The sequence below is a fragment of the Echiichthys vipera genome (assembly GCF_963691815.1).
Source record: "Echiichthys vipera genome assembly, chromosome: 10".
Classification (NCBI taxonomy): domain Eukaryota; kingdom Metazoa; phylum Chordata; class Actinopteri; order Perciformes; family Trachinidae; genus Echiichthys; species Echiichthys vipera.
This window is the reverse complement of record NC_139835.1, coordinates 30,926,450-30,948,456: the sequence shown is the minus strand read 5'-3', so window position 1 is coordinate 30,948,456 and position 22,007 is coordinate 30,926,450. Positions and strand designations below refer to the sequence as shown.

The 22,007-nt window shown below is 49.0% G+C and overlaps 1 protein-coding gene and 1 long non-coding RNA gene across 2 annotated transcripts in view; one reads left to right on the top strand and one right to left on the bottom strand.

The window, feature by feature from the left end:
- LOC310952953 overlaps positions 1–22,007 on the bottom strand; it is a 403,897-nt gene that overhangs the window by 312,578 nt on the left and 69,312 nt on the right. The gene's annotated exons all lie outside the window — the stretch shown is intronic.
- mao (monoamine oxidase) overlaps positions 1–22,007 on the top strand; it is a 42,134-nt gene that overhangs the window by 7,092 nt on the left and 13,035 nt on the right. The window contains exons 2-6 of the mRNA XM_083922076.1: positions 9,764–9,858; positions 10,736–10,873; positions 19,409–19,513; positions 19,614–19,705; positions 20,902–21,043. Coding sequence (XP_083778202.1) covers positions 9,764–9,858; positions 10,736–10,873; positions 19,409–19,513; positions 19,614–19,705; positions 20,902–21,043 — 572 coding nt within the window. The remainder of the gene's footprint in view (positions 1–9,763; positions 9,859–10,735; positions 10,874–19,408; positions 19,514–19,613; positions 19,706–20,901; positions 21,044–22,007) is intronic.

The following is a 22,007-nucleotide window of genomic DNA, read 5'->3' as shown; positions in this document are numbered from 1 at the left end:
CATCCGTGTGCTGCTGTCGTGGTCGAACACTTTAGTTCACAGTGACACTTTCACCTTTTTGGCTTCTTTGTTAACAGTGGATTAATGATCTCTGCACTGATCAGGCCGCAGAACGCGCAAGATAGGAATCAAACGTAGCATCGCGGCGCCGATTTTGCCTCAAGGATTTAGTTAGGACGCACTCACACTGTCCTTCTACACCGTGCCCCGTGCTTTAGGGCCCTTGTCCCCCCCTCCAGGCCCGTTTGTACTCACACTACCTGGGCCTCGGAGAATGCTTCTTGCTGCCTATACGTCATCACGGCGTAACACGTCACACGCATTGATGACGTCATGGCGATGCGTGGCTTTGTTTCCAGATCTTTCCGTAGACCTCGGAGTTTTTGTGCGTCTTGTCGACTGTTTTTGAATCTTTTCATCGACCAAATCTGCAGTAAACACTCCACCTCCGCATCACACCAACGTGAACCTTTCACCGCCATTGTTTGAAATGTCCGCGCATGGTCCCTCCTTCTTTTTTCTACGTCCCAACAGGCGCACAGGAAATGACCTCAGAACCGCCGTAGGCCTCGTGCTCGTACACATGCGCACGCTCGTGTTCGTACACGTGCAAACGTGCTTTACTAAAGCACACCTCTCCCAAACGGGCCGTGGACGGCCAGCTGGCCGCAGTTATGCGCGGAGCGGTTGCACTCACACAGGTCAAACGCACTAGGCTTTAGCCGAAAAACCTGTTTTGACAGTGTGAGTACGTCCTTAGTTACTTGTAGCCGCTGTATTGGGCCAATCACACGTTGCACTAAACCGAAGAACGCTTGTAGTGATCTGTTTCTGGATCTTGGTGCAAAAAGCATCAGACACAGGGCTGGTTTGTCTGGGGAAAGCTGGATGACGGTTGACGCGGAGTTATTTGGGTCCGTTCCTCAAAGATGTTGCGGACTGAGCGGCTGCGTGAACCTTCTCTGACGGCTCGTCCGATTACAACACGTCTGCAATCCCAGAGCGCCACTTTCTCTGTGCAGCTGTGCAAACACGGGCCTGTTGGCGGAGCTGCCAGATGTAATCATTAGACGGAGCGCTCACGTGTGTGTTTCCATGGGTAGTTTTTCTGCGTGCCTGCGCCTCTGTTTGCCTTGCGTGTGGCAGGTAGAGCCATGAGAAGTGTGCAGCTGTAATCTCAGCTCCGTCCGTCGTATCATTGATGACACTGGTCGTGGGGAACAGCGCGTGCAGCTGATGGATGTTTGCACGACACACAAAGTCCTCGTCTCTGCGTGGGAAATGTTCCCTGTTTCACTTCAGTGTTCGGTGTCAGACAGAGTGATTTCCCAGCTGTCACAACAGCGCACCGCCCCTCTGTGAGCTGCGTCTGCTCCACGTTTGCATGAAGGGAACCTGTGAGATTAAAACCATGCTTTCAGGCTCCAATGTGTGTTTTTGTACACATTGGTCTGTGGTCCAGGGTTAGGAGTAGTATGACCTTTTGGTAAATGCGTGTTGACCTTCTCGCTGTTTCTGTTTCTGCAACTAATGCTACGTTCACACCGCAGGTCTAATGCACAGTTACACGGTTACACAATACACCGATCATGTGTGCAGTTTTGAAGGATGTGGTGAGTCCAGGAGGAAATCCTCTGCAGAACCAAACTCTCTTTCTGTGTCTGAGTCCTGAACTTTCTCCCAAGACCAGTTCACTGAGGACCTCTTGTCTTGTCCCCAGGAAATGAATCTAAGGGCGCCCTCCCTATGTACGTCCATCCCGTGCCCCGTGCTTTAGGGTCCTTGTCCCCCCCTCCAGGCCCGTTTGTACTCACACTACCTGGGCCTCGGAGAATGCTTCTTGCTGCCTATACGTCATCACGCCGTAACACGTCACACGCATTGATGACGTCATGGCGATGCGTGGCTTTGTTTCCAGATCTTTCCGTAGACCTCGGAGTTTTTGTGCGTCTTGTCGACTGTTTTTGAATCTTTTCATCGACCAAATCTGCAGTAAACACTCCACCTCCGCATCACACCAACGTGAACCTTTCACCGCCATTGTTTGAAATGTCCGCGCATGGTCCCTCCTTCTTTTTTCTACGTCCCAACAGGCGCACAGGAAATGACCTCAGAGCCGCCGTAGGCTTCGTGCTCGTACACGTGCGCACGCTCGTGCTCGTACACGTGCAAACGTGCTTCACTAAAGCCCACCTCTCCCAAACGGGCCGTGGACGGCAAGCGTGCCGCTCCTAGACGTGGTACGGTTGCACTCACACTGGTCAAAGGAACCAGACTTTAACTGTGGAACGTGCTCGGGCACGGTACGGAGGCACAGTGGGATTGCGCCCTTAACTTCCCTCTCCCTCTCCTTCTTATTTAGTTGCAGCAAAGTCATGTGGCAGAGTGTAAAGGCACAGAAAGACTCTGATCAGATGAATCTGAAGGGAAGCAGCAGCAGCGACACTTCATCGTTCTGTCTCCATGCCGACGCGCGGAGAAACTGCTCTTTCTCACATCTGTCCGTCCCAATTATTGTTTGTTGCCTTTAAACTGATTCAGCCAATCAGTGTCTGAGCGCGGAGAACATGAGACGGGGGAGAGGTGATTACAACGTGTCCCTTAAATGTGTCTGGATCAATACGGAGCCTTTCAGGGCCCTGATTCGCGTGCGTGCGTGTGTGCGTGTCTGTGTGCGTGTCTGTGTGTGTGTGTGTGTGTGCGCGTGTGTGTGTGTGTGTGTGTGTGTGTGTGTGCCCTTCCCGAGGACAGAACAACAGTTGTCAGACTGTTTTATTCAACATTTCTCTCTCAGTGGAAAAACAGAAGCGACTCGTCGTGTTTTATTTACGCGCTGCGCTCTGAGGGAAGTTCGTCTGCGGTGAAAGTGTGTGTGAGGACGAAACGTCTCAAAGTGCCGCACTAACTGAGCTGCTGCGACGTGACTTCATAATTCATTAGTGTATTTTTAACTGCACCACGTTGATTTAGTTGAGTTTTAGTTATTTTCCAGATTCAAATTCATAAAACAAAATATAATCAACTTGTCAATAATAATAATAATAATGTATTAATATAAATTAAGGGGAGCAACTGTGAGTCAGTGGATCGTCCTCTGTTCGAGAGATCGGCGGTACGAACCCCAGCTCCCCCGGTCCACATGTTGAAGTGTCCTTGGGCAAGACACTGAACCCTGAATTGCTCCCCGTGCTGCACATGGGTGTGTAAATGTGTGTGAATGGCCAGATTAGATGGTCTGTAGATGTCCACCGCCATCAGTGTGAATGTGACAAACACTGTGAAAGCGTCTTGAGTCGTCAGAAGACTAGAAAGACGCTTTATTAGAACAAGTCCATTTACCATTAAGAGCTCTACCTTTTAGCAGCTGCAACTTTAAAGTGATAAACACATTAATACATGTGTAATTATAATTATAATATATACTATTCTGCAGAATGAGTACTTTAAATGTAGGTACTATAAGTACATTTTGATGCTTGTACTTGTACTTGTAATATTACTTCCACAACTTTTCTTACCAATACTCTTTTATTTATGTTTTTTTTAACTCTCTAACTTTAATAATATATATGCACCCATACTACTACATCCAAGTGTGTACACTCCCATGAATCATCATAGTTACATAATAATATAACTATAAATAAATGTGTTAAATACACTTTCAATCTAACAAATAATTATACTGATACATATTTGAGCACGGGGATGCTCGAGTGTGTGTGAGCAATTTATTTATTCATATCGAATTATTGATGGAAGAGATACAGTCCAGAAACAGTGACACACACACACACACACACACACACACACACACACACACTTGCAGTTTGTTTCTGCCAAGTGGCTCCATCTTAACAATTACTGTTGTCAAGGAAACAGTGTCTGCCACTATCTCCTTTTCCAGCACAGAGGGCAGAAGGTGTGTGTGTGTGTGTGTGTGTGTGTGTGTGTGTGTGTGTGTGTGTGTGTGTGTGTGTGTGTGTGTGTGTGTGTGTGTGTGTGTGTGTGTGTGTGTGTGTGTGTGTGTGTGTGTGTGTGTGTGTGTGTGTGTGTGTGTGTGTGTGTGTGTGTGTGTGTGTGTGTGTGTGTGTGTGTGTGTGTGTGTGTGTGTGTGTGTGTGTGTGTGTGTGTGTGTGTGTGTGTGTGTGTGTGTGTGTGTGTGTGTGTGTGTGTGTGTGTGTGAGCAAGCACCTTCAGGTCAAAACGCATGAATAAGTGTTTCTGAAATTCAGTAAAATAAAATCACACACACACACACACACACACACACAGAGTCGGTTTTATTATTTATTTCCTGTCAAACACGTCGGAGAGAGAGACGAGACAATTAGGTCAAGCAGCGCCTCGAGGAGGAGCGGAGAGGAGGAGCAGTGGTGGGAGGAAGGAAGAAGAGAGAAAAGAGGAGCGCAGCGATGGGAGGATGAAAACGAGTGCACAGAGAACCAGTGCAACACTTTGAGCTCATTCTGCGTGTGTTCAGCGTCAGACGCTGCACAAAACTGCACCTGAGAGAAGCGTTATTCATGAAGTGATGACGAAAGGTTTGTCACATTCATTAAACAAGCTTCTGCGGGAATGAGAGAGGGATGGAGGGATGGAGAGAGAGGCAGAAAAGTGCATTATTAGCACCTCAGTGGACTCTGTTTGCTCCTTTCTGGGTCGTGCAGCTCAGTATTCAGTGCGTCCCCTGCCCCCGTCCATGCGCAGCACAGTAACTACCTTATTACGTGTCCTCCCGTCTCCCTTCGTCTGGTCACTCCTCAGCTCAGAGAAAGGTCTGGATGCACCGCTGGACGCCCACCAGCTGCGCCTCAGACGACAGGAGGAACGCGCTTCAGTGCAGTCGCATGTGTTTGATAAATATCAAGCGTGTCTTTAGGTGCACGAGGCTCCAACTGCAGAGGATTCTCTCTTTCTACATGGTCTCCAAAAAACACTGGCTGACCCTTTTTCCTTTATTTCTAATGCTTTCAGGCGCATTTCTCATGGGAAAATGATGATTTGTATATCAGTTACTCACCGAGTCATGAATTAGCTTCAGAGATCAGGCTGTAAACATGTGAGAGCATGAGAAGAGTCCCTACACACACAACAAAGCGTCATCAGCGTAGTTAGTGAACCCAGAGTTTATTAAAAGAGTGTCTTAAAGACTTACCTACTGGCCCCTGTACCAGCTCCTCTCATAGTAAAGTCCATTACAGTGGAAGGAGCCCATTGGTGCTTTGTTGTGTGTGTAGGGACTCTTCTCATGCTGCTGCAGAGGTTTGCTGTTATTTTCAGCAGCATTAGTGGTTAAAAAAGACCTTTGATTGCCTTCACCGTGCTGCCCCGAGCTAACCAGTGTTAGCCACGTCCGGCTGTTAGCAACTCTACCTGGATTTCTCTGTTAATAGTTCATACACAAAAAATCTAAATGTCTCGATGGCTTATTTATGTGTGTAAGTGCAGAAAAAGACCATGCGCCAGAATTACACTTTAAATATTGTTCTCATAGGTTATTCTACTAATGATGCACATTATGCATTGCCTTGAACACTTTGTCTTTGTCTCGTGACTCTACGGTGAGAGGTAATGTTGCTTTTTATGTTTTTGAGTTGTCCGTGCGTCCGTCTCATTCTTATCTCAGGGACCCCTTTAGGGATTTCCTCAGATCTGGCAGACACGTCCACTCGGACTCAAACATGATCACATTTAAGGCCATAACTCTCTGTCTCTATTAATAACAACAGGTCACACACACGTATCTGACAGGACAGAAGTGAGGCTTATTTAAACTCATCTTTTACTGATTCTCTGGTGACGTAGTGAACTATCTGACCTGAGTAAAGGCGTCTCAGGGCGCACTCACACTGTCCATCTGTGCCGTGCCCGAGCACGTTTCACGGCTAAAGTCTGGTTCCTTTGACCAGTGTGAGTGCAACCGTACCGCGTCTAGGAGCAGCACGCTTGCCGTCCACGGTCCGTTTGGGAGAGGTGGGCTTTAGTAAAGCACGTTTGCACGTGTACGAGCACGAGCGTGCGCACGTGTACGAGCACGAGGCCTACGGCGGTTCTGAGGTCATTTCCTGTGCGCCTGTTGGGACGTAGAAAAAAGAAGGAGGGACCATGCGTGGACATTTCAAACAATGGCGGTGAAAGGTTCACGTTGGTGTGATGCGGAGGTGGAGTGTTTACTGCAGATTTGGTCGATGAAAAGATTCAAAAACAGTCGACAAGACGCACAAAAACTCCGAGGTCAGTGTGAATGCTTGTGAGTCTGCAGTTTCACACTCAGTGCAGCGTCACAGACGTGCAGGGCTGCAGACGTCTGTGTACTCTATGTAAACACTCCTGGAGTCTGTGATCTCACATGTTCTCTCTCTTTTCTGGTCTTTGGGAGTTGAATTGTCTCGTCTGGGCTGAAGTTCAGATCGCAGTGTTGATTTTTCCAGCAGTGCGGCTCATTCCTCTTCTGCACTTCACGGTGGGGGTGAAGACAAACAAGCAGAGAGAACTCGGTCTGAATCTCTCTCTCGCTCTTATTGGTCGTATTTAAAAGCCTTATTTCTTTTGTATAAATCATGCCTCCTATAAGGCAAGGCAACTTTATTTGTAACGCACTTTTCATACACAGGGCAGACTCAAAGTGCTTCACAGCAGCATGTCATGGATTCAAATGCATTAGAGAGACAAAGAGAATAAAAACATAGACAATAATAAAAAGAGTGCGTTAAAAGTGCAGAGATTGAGCAGAAAGCTACGTTGAACGTAAAAGTGTTCAGTCTAGTTTTAAAAGTGCTCAGAGTGGCTGAAAGGAAGTTGATTCCAGCTGTTTGTTGCATAACGACTGAAAGATGCTTTCCCTTGATTTGAGTTTAACAGATTGGTCTTAGGGCACGCTCGTGCTCGTACACGTGCGCACGCTCGTGCTCGTACACGTGCGCACGCTCGTGCTCGTACATGTGCAAACGCGCTTTACTAAAACCCACCTCTCTCAGACGGGCCGTGGACGTCCAGCTGGCCGCAGTTATGCGCGGAGCGGTTGCACTCACACTGGTCAAACGCACTAGGCTTTAGCCGTAAAACCTGTTTTGGCGCGGTGCAGAAGGACAGTGTGAGTGCGCCCTTAGTGATCTAGAAGGCGTATGTAGTGGGAGCAGATCAGTGATATACTTCGGCCCTGGACCATGTAGTGATTTATATGTGAGCGGGAGGATTTTGAACGTACAGGAAGCCGGTGTCATGATTTAAGAATTGGTGTAACGTGCTCACATGTTTTGATCTTTGTTAGAACTCTATAAGACAAACAAGATCAAAGCGGTGTCAGCAGGATGCTACTCTTTTTGCGGTGATTGCTGTGGGCACAAACAAGACGCGCACAGATGCTCTTTGTTTTCCAGGACAGAGGCTGACCTTTGTGAGCTGAGTGCAGATAATAGCATCAATTTAACAGAGGCGGAGAGATTTGTGAGCCTCCTCTGGTCACGGCTAATGCTGTTCTGCAAAGCCCGGCAGGGAGGGTGTGTTTGTGCGAGAGCGAGGAGGAGGAGGCTGAAGTTGGGTAATGCAGGACAAACTCTGTTTAAACTAATACAGACCTCGCCAGCTTCAGCGGAGATTAGCAGGATTTGGAGGGTAAAGACGAGACACGGAGGCAAACATTTGCACAGATGCCGGCGGCCGCAGAGAGTGGAGCCTTTTGTTTCAGCGGAGGGGAACTTTAACCCTCCTGCTGCCCTCAGATTTGACTAACACCATTTATTCTAAGGGTCAATTTGACCGCAGCAGTTTAAACATCTTGAAAATGATCAAAATCAATGTGTGACTCAAGTGAAGTCGGGTTCTTTATGTTTTTATTTAACTAAATAAAAAATATCACTGATGTTAAACTGCATGGAGGGATTTCTGTGTGTGTGTTTTAAAGTAAGTCTGTTATTTTAAGGCTATTTTGTGTTATTTGTAACATCTGGAATGAAAGTAACGTCCGTTATCAAGGACAGCAGCATGAATTTGACCTCATATAATATCTGAATATTAAAATAAACAATAATAATAATGATTAAATCATCCAGATGATCAAACTGACCCAAAGGAACACTGATGCCACAAGTACATGTACGATAAGAACAATAAAAAATATATATAATCATGATAATTTTAGGTTTTTCATGAGTCGTCCCCATAAAATGAGGAAAAGTCATAAATATAAAGCAAAAAAATTACATTATTTAGAGATTTTAACCATTAAATTGGGTCAAATTGACCCTCAGGAGAACAGGAGGGTTGAAGCTGCACCGTGTGATACTTCAGTGTGCTTCAACCTCTTTTTTTATCCTTATTATTCTGATTTGTGATACGATGAACCGTTCTATGTTCTAATGCAAGCATGAGAACCTAAAGGTGACAGTAAGAATTGCTTCCACACATAAATTGTGCCAGGGATCGGGTCGGAGGTCGCACCTTCACCGTGCGGGTAAGATCGGGAGAGCTAGCGTGACTGCAGACGCTGAGAGAGGGTTTAAAGAAGAGAAATAGCTATTAATGTGTTTGATTAGGGGGGCGGGAGCGGTCTTAGGCATCTGCTGTGTTTCTAATGTTGCTATTGAGACACGCATGTTCATCCTCCGATCATCGATATCCTCCACGTCTCTGCGCTCCGTCTCAACCTGTTTCCTACATTCTGCGCATCGTTCTGAAGGGAATCGCTGCTCTCTTCTCTAACGTTCAGAGGAGAATCCACCTTTGGTCTCCGTGTTAAGAGCGTGTGTGTGTGTGTGTGCGTGTGGGTGTGTGTGTGTGAGTGTGTGTGTGTGTGCGTGTGTGGGTGTGCGTGCGTGCGTGCGTGTGTGTGTGTGCGTGTGTGGGTGTGTGTGAGTGTTTAAAGCGTTCCTGTCAGAGCTGCGTATTAATAGCCGCACTTTTTGGAATGAGGCGTTCAACAATCCCACGTGTGGCTGAGGTCTCGGTGTCTACATACTTCTGGCCATGTCATGTATCACATTAGCAGCGAGTGGTATCTTGTACCCACTAATCTCCGTTCTTCCATAAATCACTCTCTCTCTCTGTGACATAGTCCAGTGCTGCAGAGCCATACGCTGCACGCTAACTCTGCATTTACGTTGCGTCTTATTGCATTAAAGTTATGGCAGAGATCGCCTGAAGTCAGTGTGTTCTTCCTGTCACTCAGTCAGTCAGTCACTCAGTCAGTCAGTGTGTGAAAGTCCGGACTCTTTGCTCTCTCTCCGCTCACATGATCAGCAGGTCAGCCGGTTTGTGGTTTGTTTGTGAGTTCCCCTCCCCCCCCTTCTCTGCCATCTTTACCATAGCCCTCTCAATATCCAGCAAAGCTCACTGGAAAGGCAAATGTTAGGTAGTTAATCCGTCACCTAGTCCATTTTCAAGAGACTTCAAAGTGTCGTAAAGGAGCTCAATGCAAACAAGCAGACGTAGCTGCAGATGATGCAACAGTGTGCTGAGCTGATCCAGTGTGATCGTATCTTTGTCGTCATCTGAAAGTCACGTAACCACGAACACTCGGCAAAGAAACGTTATTATAAGAGAGGTGTGGCACTAAATCGCTGCTGTAAAGTTCATGTAGCGAACACGACAGAGAGAACTGAGACTACAGAAAGGTGCAGCAGCTCACCAACACATCCTTCACAAATCAAACACACATGATGACAATCATTCACAATGGGCACGCAAGTGTCGTCTTGCCTTTACGCGCAGTGCAGGGAGTGTCCTCACTCTGCTCCCTCTGTTGCTCTGTGTGTGTCCGCAGGTTTGAGCGCGGCGAAGCTGTTGAAAGCCAACGGACTGAGCCCCGTGGTGCTGGAGGCCAGGGATCGGGTCGGAGGTCGCACCTTCACCGTGCGGGTAAGATCGGGAGAGCTAACGCGACTGCAGACGCTGAGAGAGGGTTTGATTAGGGGGGTGGGAGCAGTCTTAGGCATCTGAGGCGTTCCCACTGTTGCTATAGTATTTATAGTAAACCATTAGACGCCTACGCAGCCCGTACAGACAAGTACGTACTAAGGCTGGACACAGATATCTGAATATCCAGATATGCGTTCGTTGGGTAGGTTTCTGTAGAAGTGCTTGAATTCCAATGTCTTTTTATTTTAAACATCCGATGAAACAGATTTACTTTGGTTATTTCAGTGTTTCCGTGTTTCCGAGCTCGGGGGCGAGAGGCTTAAGTGTGTGTTGCGGTCGTGTATCTCATCCTCTCTGCAGCTGCAGGACAGACGCTAGCTTGTCGTTCTGCTGCTAACATTAGCTGCCCTCTTTCAACAACGCAGGCTTAGAGAGACGTGCATGCAGGCTGAAATTAACCACAGAGTTTGAAGGAGTTACCATTATTTACCAGCTGATCTATGAATCCCACTGAAACACTGCAGCGCTGTGCAGCCCGGGCCTTTCCAAACCGTTACGGGGGAAATGTGCCCCGTCAGCGATTGTCACCGTAATGCAGTTACAATCCTAACTGAACTCTTGCTCAAATTGATTGATTCTGATTTCCAGGAAGGAAAAGTGGAATCTTTCTATTCAACAACCAAATCTGATTAGAATTTAAAAAAGTAATCTAACCTAATCAGCATATAGAGACTGAGAGGAAGTGGACCCAGGACAGAGCCTTGTGGTACTCCATGTTGAGTTTCTGTTCTCTCTCAAACCTTTGGGATCAACTGTGTTATTTTCAACATCATCTGACATCGTTTCTTATTCGTCTGTATTTGTTTTTCATTCCTAGAATAAGGAGACAAAGTGGGTCGACCTGGGCGGAGCTTATATCGGACCGACTCAGAACCGCATCCTCCGATTGGCCAAAGAGTACGACATCAAGACCTACAAAGTCAACGAGCAGGAGAGCCTGGTGCATTATGTCAACGTGAGTGTCCCAGCCTTTTTCTTTTTTTGTGTGGAGAGTGTGGAGACTTTGGTGCTGTTCTGGACTCTGATGCACCGATCACTCTGCAGTTAGTGTCCTCACTGAGCAGAGGGTGCTGCTGGGAACCCCTTCACTCTGCAGTTAGTGTCCTCACTGAGCAGAGGGGGCTGCTGGGAGCCCCTTCACTCTGCAGTTAGTGTCCTCACTGAGCAGAGGGGGCTGCTGGGAGCCCCTTCACTCTGCAGTTGGTGTCCTCACTGACCAGAGGGTGCTGCTGGGAGCCCCTTCACTCTGCAGTTAGTGTCTTCACTGAGCAGAGGGGGCTGCTGGGAGCCCCTTCACTCTGCAGTTAGTGTCCTCACTGAGCAGAGGGGGCTGCTGGGAGCCCCTTCACTCTGCAGTTAGTGTCCTCACTGAGCAGAGGGTGCTGCTGGGAGCCCCTTCACTCTGCAGTTAGTGTCCTCATTGAGCAGAGGGTGCTGCTGGGAGCCCCATCACTCTGCAGTTAGTGTCCTCACTGAGCAGAGGGGGCTGCTGGGAGCCCCTTCACTCTGCAGTTAGTGTCTTCACTGAGCAGAGGGGGCTGCTGGGAGCCCCTTCACTCTGCAGTTAGTGTCCTCACTGAGCAGAGGGGGCTGCTGGGAGCCCCTTCACTCTGCAGTTAGTGTCCTCACTGAGCAGAGGGTGCTGCTGGGAGCCCCTTCACTCTGCAGTTAGTGTCCTCATTGAGCAGAGGGTGCTGCTGGGAGCCCCATCACTCTGCAGTTAGTGTCCTCACTGAGCAGAGGGGGCTGCTGGGAGCCCCTTCACTCTTCAGTTAGTGTCCTCACTGAGCAGAGGGGGCTGCTGGGAGCCCCTTCACTCTGCAGTTAGTGTCCTCACTGAGCAGAGGGGGCTGCTGAGAGCCCCTTCCCCGTCCCAAAGCACTCCCAGGCGCCACTTTCTCACTACATTGAGAGACTTTTCACAGCTTCTTAGAACTGGATTTAGAAACAGAGCCTAGAGCAGTTCAGCTCCTTATTCAGAGCATCAGGGAAAAGGGAGACATCTGTGCTGGGCCTCATTCAGTCCCATGCATGTGGCTCAGAGTCCAGTTCACTAAACAGTCTCTGGGTCCGTCTCTGTCCTCTCACGCAGCAGCACTGTTGTTGTTATGTGACGCAGCGGGGTCAGAGGTCGGGGGTGGGGCCATGACGCCGTCCTTTAACAAAGTCTTAGCTTTCACCGTCCAGACCACAACGCCATGGGGGGCGTTTACAAATCGTCACACTCTGGGACCCGGTTTCTAAAGATCCTGATTTCAGGCTCCGATAACGCCGGCTGCTGTGGATGGAAGACTGAGCCAGACTGAGCCAGACTGAAGTTGAGCGGTTACAGGAAAACTCGTCTTCGTGTGGACGGGCCCTTAGTGCTGATCGCTGGTGATTGCGTTGTTTTTTGCGAGAGGCTGATTTTGCTTGCGCGGTTTGCTTGGCAGCACAGGTAGCGGTGCATTTCACCCTTTGCCAGTGTTTGTGCAGATTTACCGGCAGCCAAATCCTTTTGTAAATTCCCCTGTCAGTGTATGTTTGCAGCGCTTCGTATCAATAAAGTGTGAATGCTCACTATGCCGGTCCAAGGCTTCCCCCTAAAAGAGGAACCAGATCAATCTGTGATGCTCAAAGCTGTCACTCTCGCTGATTGATAGTAATTACAAGTAGCAGTTGGGTTTAATTGCGGCAGCTGAAGGAACGGCACATGAGCTGCACAATCTGCTGCAGAAGAGGGATTCAAACATGCAGCGTCTCCACGAACCCTCCGATCCACAGCTACATTAACGTAAGAAAACCAAACGTCGTGTCCTTCCTGCGGCTTCCTGCATGTCTGCCGAGCAGCCAGCCACCCGCTCCTCTCCAGCATTAGTGAGGGGAGATGCTAATCTGCGCCTGAGGGCTTTCTGTAATGCAGTTTCTCTTTGCTCTGAGTGGCTGAATGGACGGCAAATGCAAACAAAGAAGGAAGGAAGAAAGAGACGCTGAGGCCATCTTTGTTCTCGTTGTTCTTTGCTCCATATCTCATTAGTGCGGCTGCACCGCTGTCCTCAGCACAGCTGTGTTCCTGCACCTGATTCGATTTGCTGTGGCTGCCATGGACCCTGGTCCAACTACCCTTACTGTAAATCACTGGACTTCCTGCGTGTGTGTGTGTGTGTGTGTGTGTCTGTGTGTGTGTGTGTGTGTGTGTGTTGTTTTCATTCACTTCCAACCCGAGTCATATTATAGAGAGGAACAAAGTCCAAATAAGAGAGTGGAGAGGGAATCGCTCCTTTTATTAAATTTTTACAATTTAAAGTTGTTACCTGTACATAACAGTCTGTATGTTTGTGACCACCTTTGTTCATTCTGAGGGCGCACTCACACTGTGCCTCCGTACCGTGCCCAAACAGGTTCCACGGCTAAAGTCTGGTTCCTTTGACCAGTGTGAGTGCAACCGTACCGCGTCTAGGAGCGGCACGCTTGCCGTCCACGGCCCGTTTGGGAGAGGTGGGCTTTAGTAAAGCACGTTTGCACGTGTATGAGCACGAGCGTGCGCACGTGTACGACAGATAAACCTGGAAGAATGGCGTTCTTTTTTTGGCTGCTCTGGTCCGTTCGGCTCAGGTGCCGTGTACGGAGCCGTTTACCCTCCTTTTCTCTGTCTTCTTGCCTTGACCTGAGAAACGCGTTGAGGCTGTCCGGCTAAGGTCACGTTGAGTGCGACTTCTGTGGCTCCCTCGCCCTCGATTGCCTGAATTCATCATGTATTTTTGTACGTTTGGGTCCAGGGAAGAAACCACATTCATCTTTTCGTCTGGGAACCCCTGCGCATAAACGTAGAGTTTATGAATTAGTCCAGTGCTACTTTTGTTACGTAACGGATGCCATGCACCTACACACCTACTGTAAAACAAACCACGACCTTTACCGTGCGTGTGTGCGTGCGTGTGTGTGTGTGTGTGTGTGTGTGCGTGTGTGTGTGTGTGTGTGTGAGAGATAAAGAGAGGGAGTGCTTATCTCAACATACTGTACACTGTGTTCAATTCATTGAATCAAGATGGACTTCAAACTTCTAGCCTGAGGGTGTGGACACAAGCTCACACACACACACACACACACACACACAAACACTTTCACTGCATTATATAGAACCTTTTTCTCGTGTCCACCTCTCAAAACAATGAAATTCTGCCTCATAAAGCACCACAAACTACTGACAAAGCCACTTATTTTAGTGTTTTCATCGTCCGAAGTGGTGGACGGTGCCAACAGAACGGATCTGATACTGAAAGGTGAAGTCGCAGCATAAGGACAAAGGCGCGGCACACTTGCTTCTGCAGGTTCTGCAGCTCAGTTACCTCACGTTACCTCCCGTTACCTCCCCTACACGCCCGCAGTGCAAACAGAACAGCTGCAGTGTTTAGGTTCATAGTGTACAGATCTAAAGGTGCTCCACCCAAGGGTGTGATGGATTCAAACAGACGGGCGTCTCCACGTATTTTCAGGACAAGCTTCACTTGAAGGTGTTGATGCAACAGAAGGTCATCCAACGTGTCCAAGTGAGAACACACACATATTTATTCATAACACCATGATCTCGTTATTCATGCTTAAAGAGAATGAGCAGAACGGCGCCATCTAGTGCCTCAAGATGGTCCTCAGGGGGCGCGGCTGTGGCTCAGGGGGTAGTAATGTAGTCGCAACAAAAAAAAGAAGTCCAGCAGTGGGGTTGCCAGGTTGGTCAGACCCGGCCCAGTAGCTCCAGGAGACCGGAGTCTGTTTGAGCCTGTTTGAACCCGTCCCCTCCAGAAAATCACAGCATCAAAACAAGGATTAGAGGAGTTTGACTGACAGTTAGCGTTAGCCGTTAGCGTTAGCCGTTCCAGCTAAGTGCAGATGAAAGTGATGTTAGCATCAAGGAGCAGCGTAGCCATGTGGGCGTGCGTTTGAATGGCGTTCCTCTCCTTTCTCTCAGTCCATGGAGTGAATGCTCGGCCTATAGTGACTCTGGTTGTTGCCCGTCTCCGCTCACTCAGCTGCTGGGACAAAGAACGCCCCCTTCACTGAGGCTCCCAAGCAGCTGCACGATTGGCTAACTCCATTTCACTCAGTGCCAGCCTACAGTAGCTGCACCCAACAACAGACAACCCTGGCAACCAGCAACACCCAACGCTATTGGCTACAGGGACATTTCTTCCGTCCACGTCGTATTCCTCTAATCCAGCTGAGTCATGGTTACACAGCGTCCTCAGCGCTGATGCACTGTTGACTCGACCTACTTCAGCCGTGCTGTGAAATATCACCGTGTGTGTGTGTGTGTGTGTGTGTCCTCCTCTCCTTAGCTACTATCTCTGTAAGATCCACTCAAAGACCCAGACACACACACACGTGGCACTCGTAGCTTCCTGGCTGGTTGCCATGGCAGCGTGCTTCATCAAAAGCAGCTCACCTCAGTATCAGACAGTGTTTGTCCGTCTGTGTGTGTGTGTGTGCATCCATGCACCGCTGCATGCATATGATTGCTTTATTGATTTCTATATTTTCACGTAGAGCCCGACCCTCACAGGGTGTTGAATGGTTAGATTAGATGGTCTGTAGATGTTCACCGCCATTAGAGTGAATGTGACGAGTGTGAAAGCGCCGTGAGTCGTCAGAAGACTAGAAAGGCGCTTTATAAGAACAAGTCCATTAACCATTTTGAGCGTTCGTTTAACGGACTGACTCTGGATCAGGGAGCATGATAAAGAACGGCACCACATTAATCACATCCTGATTAAACATGTGCGTTAAAACCCTCACCCGTTCTTCACCGCAGGAGACTTTAAACACGCGTGTTGCTGTTGTGAGTCTCGCCACACTGTCTTTTGATTGTAAGTAGCTTTGGATTAGCGATGAAGCTATCCAGATGAGTGAGCTCCAAACAGACGCAGCGCGACCACCGCACCAGTCTGAACTCAACACCAGAGGACAAAGGTGCTGCGTTCGTGTGCATCCGTCCCACTTCCATGACGGTGTCTGCGTGACTCCAGAGGACGGCGGCTGCAGGAGTGAAGCAGCGTGTGTGCAGAGCCGTCGTGTAATTAAGGCTAACTTTCTAGCAAGCCGCGCAGCTAATCAGCTTTCCTGTGGCCGGTTGTAATCCCAAAGGCCAGCGCCGGTTTCCCTTATCAGCAAACTGCTGCCTTCTCAGCACTGGATCTATTAATGAGCCCTCTCTATCAGAGATGGGGAAACACACTCTGATTAAATACTGTCTCCGCTTATCAGAGATTGAAACGGAGCGCTGGGATTGTCCCGGCGCTCCTGCAGCGGAGGGGACGGCGTGCCTGTTTGCACGTTCACAGGACCGTGGGAGGAATGGTGGATGGTTGTGATAGTGTGATAAAGAAAGGCTGAATCTGAGGTTTAACTTCTCAGGAGCCTCATTAGACGCGTGAAGATGAACTTAGCACACCCTGTCGCCCCCCCCCCCCCCCGTACCGATGGTGATACTGGTGCCGTGGGTATCGACCGACACTGACACCAGTGTGTTTAAAGAAAGGAAAAGATCTTCCTCCGCCTGCATGACTGTGTGCCTGGCTCAGGTTAAACCCTTTGTAAACCATGAATGAAGATTAAGAAGAAGCCAGAGCTAACAGAGCTAACAGAGCCAACAGAGCTAACAGAGCCAACAGAGCTAACAGAGACAACAGAGCTAACAGAGACAACAGAGCTAACAGAGCTAACAGAGACAACACAGCCAACAGAGCTAACACAGCCAACAGAGCTAACAGAGCTAACAGAGTCAACAGAGCTAACAGAGACAACACAGCTCACAGCTAACAGAGCTAACCAGTAAATAGATTTCTAGCTCTAAGGGCGCACTCACACTGTCCTTCTGCACCGGGCCAAAACAGGTTTCTCAGCTAAAGCCTGGTGCGTTTGACCAGTGTGAGTTCAACCGCTCTGCGCATAACTGCGGCCATCTGGCCGACCACGGCCCGTCTGAGAGATGGGCTTTGTACGAGCGCGCGCACGTGTACGAGCACGAGGCCTACGGCCTAGGCTCAGACTAACCAGAGCTTATTTATTGGTCTACAGAAGAAGGATGATTTATATCTGATCAAACAAGATTGTTAATAAATAAAGTCATAAATAACCCATAAAAGAACAATGTGACCTTGTTACAGTGAGGCAGTAATCTGTGCTCCGCCCTGTTAGAGAGCGTTATCACCACGCTCTCCTGCTGTGAACTCTGTTTTATGAGGCTGACGGACACGAACGTCTGCTGCAGAGGCAACCGCATGCAATGATACGTTTGACCCTTTGCTCCTGTGGTGTGTGTGGAGAACAACATATAAACTCTCTGGAAGAAAGTCCAGGACGGTTAAATTAGTTAGGACGCACTCCCACTGTGCCTCCGTACCGTGGCCGAGCACGTGTCTCGGCTAAAGTCTGGTTCCTTTGACCAGTGTGAGTGCAACCGTACCACGTCTAGGAGCGACACGCTTGCCGTCCACGGCCCGTTTGGGAGAGGTGGGCCTGGTCAAACTACCCTTACTGTAAATCACTGGACTTCCTGCGTGTGTGTGTGTGTGTGTGTGTGTGTGTGTGTGTGTGTGTGTGTTGTTTTTATTCACTTCCAACCCGAGTCATATTATATAGAGAGCAACAAAGTCCAAACAAGAAGAGCTGGACGTGAATATTTGACTGTTCAGACTGTGAGAGTGGAGAGGGAATAGCTCTATTACATTTTTACAATTTAAAGTTGTTACCTGTACATAACGGTCAACTGTTAGTGACCACCTTTGTTCATTTGTCCCTCTGTCCCGTGCCCAACAAGGTTCCACGGCTAAAGTCTGGTTCCTTTGACCAGTGTGAGTGCAACCGTACCGCGTCTAGGAGCGGCACGCTTGCCGTCCACGGCCCGTTTGGGAGAGGTGGGCTTTAGTAAAGCACGTTTGCACGTGTACGAGCACGAGTGTGCGCACGTGTACGAGCACGAGCACGAGGCCTACTGCGGTTCTGTCTGATATTCGTACTCAGAGACTCTTGTTGCAGCATTATGAGTGGAGATAATTTCATTATTGTAAGTGATAAGTTGTTTTTGATTTGGTGAGAAGCATAAATTTAGTTTTACCTGCATTAAGAACTAGTTTGTGCTTCGTGAGAGCAACTTGCAAGTCTCTGCACAGTTACATCACCGCACAGCTCAGGGACGATCGCTAGAAAGCGACAGAATGTTTCACTCGAGTTATTTCTGCGTGACCTCGATCCTTTGGATGCTCCCGCCCCCTCGTCATGCTCCCGCCCCCTCGTCACGCTCCCACCCCTCTCATCACGCTCCCACCCCTCTCATCACGCCCCCGTCCCTCTTGTCACGCCCCCGTCCCTCTCGTCACGCCCCGTCCCTCTCGTCGCTGCGTTTGTAAAACCGTCGCGTGGTTGAGAAACAGAGCAATAGTCCAGGCTGTCTGACGACTCTTATCGCGCCTGATGGCTCTGAATCTCTGAATGAGTCATAAATTTTGCACAATTGGCAGCAAATCAAAGTGTTTCACTACTTCCCTGCACAGCTCTGTGACTTCTGTTCACAGTCATTCTGACTAAGCACATCAGAGGTCAGCTGGAGGTCGACTGGTGAGGGTTTTCACAGCTCAGCACTTTTCCTCTGCAGCTCTGAATTACCTTTGGACCGCATAAGGACCTGACAACAGTTCAGCTTCAGAGTTTGCAGCCATATATGATACATCTGGAGTGATATAAGGGACTACAATGCTGCCTTAACCCTTAGAGACCCGACATAACTGTCTTGATGGGCGCACTCCCACTGTCCATCCGTACCGTGCCCGAGCACGTTTGATGGCTAAAGTCTGGTTCCTTTGACCAGTGTGAGTGCAACCGTACCGCGTCTAGGAGCGTTACGGTTGCACTCACACTTGGGAGAGGTGGGCTTTAGTAAAGCACGTTTGCACGTGTACGAGCACGAGGCCTACGGCGGTTCTGAGGTCATTTCCTGTGCGCCTGTTGGGACGTAGAAAAAAGAAGGAGGGACCATGCGCGGACATTTCAAACAATGGCGGTGAAAGGTTCACGTTGGTGTGATGCGGAGGTGGAGTGTTTACTGCAGATTTGGTCGATGAAAAGATTCAAAAACAGTCGACAAGACGCACAAAAACTCAGAGGTCTACGGAAAGATCTGGAAACAAAGCCACGCATCGCCATGACGTCATCAATGCGTGTGACGTGTTACGGCGTGATGACGTATAGGCAGCAAGAAGCATTCTCCGAGGCCCAGGTAGTGTGAGTACAAACGGGCCTGGAGGGGGGGACAAGGACCCTAAAGCACGGGGCACGGGACGGAGGCACAGTGGGAGGGCGCCCTAAAGAGTCATTTAAAGACACTTTGAGCAATTGGAACAAATGGTCACCTGCCTCACAAACTGCCTGTAACCATGAAACATTGCCCAATACAATAAGATATTTTTTAACCATAATAATAATGATGATGATGATGATGATGATGATGTGTGTCCATCAGGGGAAGTCTTACTTGTTCAGAGGCTCCTTCCCTCCCATGTGGAACCCCATCGTCTTGTTGGACTTCAACAACCTGTGGAGGACGATGGACGACATGGGCAAAGAGGTAAAGCACATAACAAACCAAAATCAGGCTTGTTCTCTTTTACCCTCCGCTCTCTTTCCATCCCATCTTTGCCAAACGTCCTCGTCCTCCTGTGCTTCAGATCCCCAGAGAGGCTCCGTGGAGAGCTCCGCACGCGGAGGAGTGGGACAAGATGACCATGCTGCAGCTCTTTGAGAAGATCTGCTGGACCAGGTAAGAAAGGGAAGAGGGACTTACTCTACGAACCAGGGCGAGAGACCAGACGAGCGTGCCTTTCTTATGTGAACTAGACCCGGTTTATCAGCAGGGGGGGCGGGAGGGTTACTCTAAAATCGGATTCCAATATAATTACTAATTACCTGCGAAAAATATAGTCGGTAAGCTCTCCACGTCATCCCATGGTCTTTTTTGGGCACTTACTCTCTTTAAATAATCCATGGAGACAGTTTTTTCCCTGTAACAACTATTAACGGAGAAATCCAGGAGAGTCGCTAACAGCCGGACGTGGCTAACAGTGGTTAGCTCGGGGCAGTACGGTGAAGGCATTCAAAGGTCTTTTTTAACCACTAATGCTGCTGAAAATAACAGCAAACCTCTGCAGCAGTATGAGAAGAGTCCCTACACACACAACAAAGCACCAATGGGCTCCTTCCACTGTAATGGACTTTACTATGAGAGGAGCTGGTACAGGGGCCAGTAGGTAAGTCTTTAAAACACTCTTTTAATAAACTCTGGCTTCACTAACTGTGGTCGTTGCTTCGTCCGACTGTTAGCGACTCCTCCAGATCTCTCCCCAGAGAGGCTCTGCTCGCTGTGTTTTTACACAGTTTCCTCTTAGCAAAGGGCTTTTATTGTGAAAGGTGAGAGTGGAAGTAGAGAAGTGGTAATGTGCGCCTCAGTGTTATTGTTTTATCACCTTCATAAGAATCAGCATAACCCATAACCCTCAGCTACACTAGTTTCATTCATTCATTCATCTTCAGCCTCTTGTCCCTGTCGGGGTCGCGGGGGGGCTGGAGCCGATCCCAGCTGACATTGGGCGTGAGGCGGGGTCCACCCTGGACAGGACGCCAGTCTATCACAGGACACATAGAGACGAACAGAGACAGCCAACCATTCACACCTACGGGTGATTTAGAGTCATTACCCTTCTTTATTCTATATAGTTATTTATCATCACACGAGGCTGACCTCCGACGTAAAGGACGCAAATGTTAGCTTCAAACTCCGACACCGAGACAAAACCAGTTCACTCCTGAGTCAGTCTGACTCTGAAACAGTAGGAAAAGAACGTGAACGTTTATGAAACATAAGCGTGTGAAGGATCAGACGGATGCATCAAGAATCTAACTGTTGTTTTTTTATTTATTGTAAGTATTGAGTTGGAACATGTTCTCCTTTCTTTCCAGCACCGTCCGTCGCTTCGCCACCCTGTTCGTCAACGTGAACGTGACGTCTGAGCCCCACGAGGTGTCGGCTCTGTGGTTCCTCTGGTATGTGAAGCAGTGCGGAGGAACCATGAGGATCTTCTCCACCACTAACGGAGGACAGGTGGGTCCGCACACACGATCAGAGGTCTTTACACACACAGAGAGAGAGAGAGAGAGAGAGAGAGCGTTCCTGTTGGCTGCAGGTGTCTGACATTACTATCGTGCCGAACAAAACGATAGCGGAGCGAAAGAAACCTCCGACGGCGAGGAAGAAAGGTGATGCACACGAAAACGTTTCACTGGAGAAACGAGGAGATTCAGGAACTCCTGAAACAATCAGACAAGAAGGAGGCGGGTCTATCTCGCTGAAACGCCCCTAACTTGCATGTGAGTCGCTCGAGCAGCCGTGTGTTTCCCCTGTGGGGGAGCAGGGATGTTTTTCTCCCCTGAGAGAATCCTGGCTGCTGATTGGACGGAGCTCTCAGAGGGATGTGACGCGTGGTCGAACAGACGCCACAACAACACGGAGAAGTAGAGGAGACACTTTTATACAGTGGTGAAGAAGAACACAGCGCAGGAAGTGATCTGTGCATGAGCATCTTTGACACAGGCACACACACACACACACACACACACACGCACGCACACACACACACAAACAAGCAGGGTGACAGCCTGTCCTTCAACAAACACTTTTACATTCATTCATTCGTTCATCTTCAACCTCTTGGGGGGCTGGAGCCGATCCCAGCTGACATCGGGCGTGAGGCGGGGTCCACCCTGGACAGGACGCCAGCCTATCACAGGACACATAGAGACGAACAGAGACAGACAACCATTCACACCTACAGGCAATTACGGGCTCACCGTAGGTCCAAACCCATTCAGAGTGATCCGTTACCTCCAGAGTCTCTAAATCTCTCTGGGGCCTTTTTTTGTAATGGAAACACGGCGAGTGAACGGCCATTTGAGAGGACGTGGCCTGAAACTCTGTCAGCGCGGTGAAATCGGCGTTATGTCCTGCCCAGGCGCCGTCTGTCCCCTAAACCAAACAGAGTATTTAAAGTAAGTGAGAAGGAATGAGA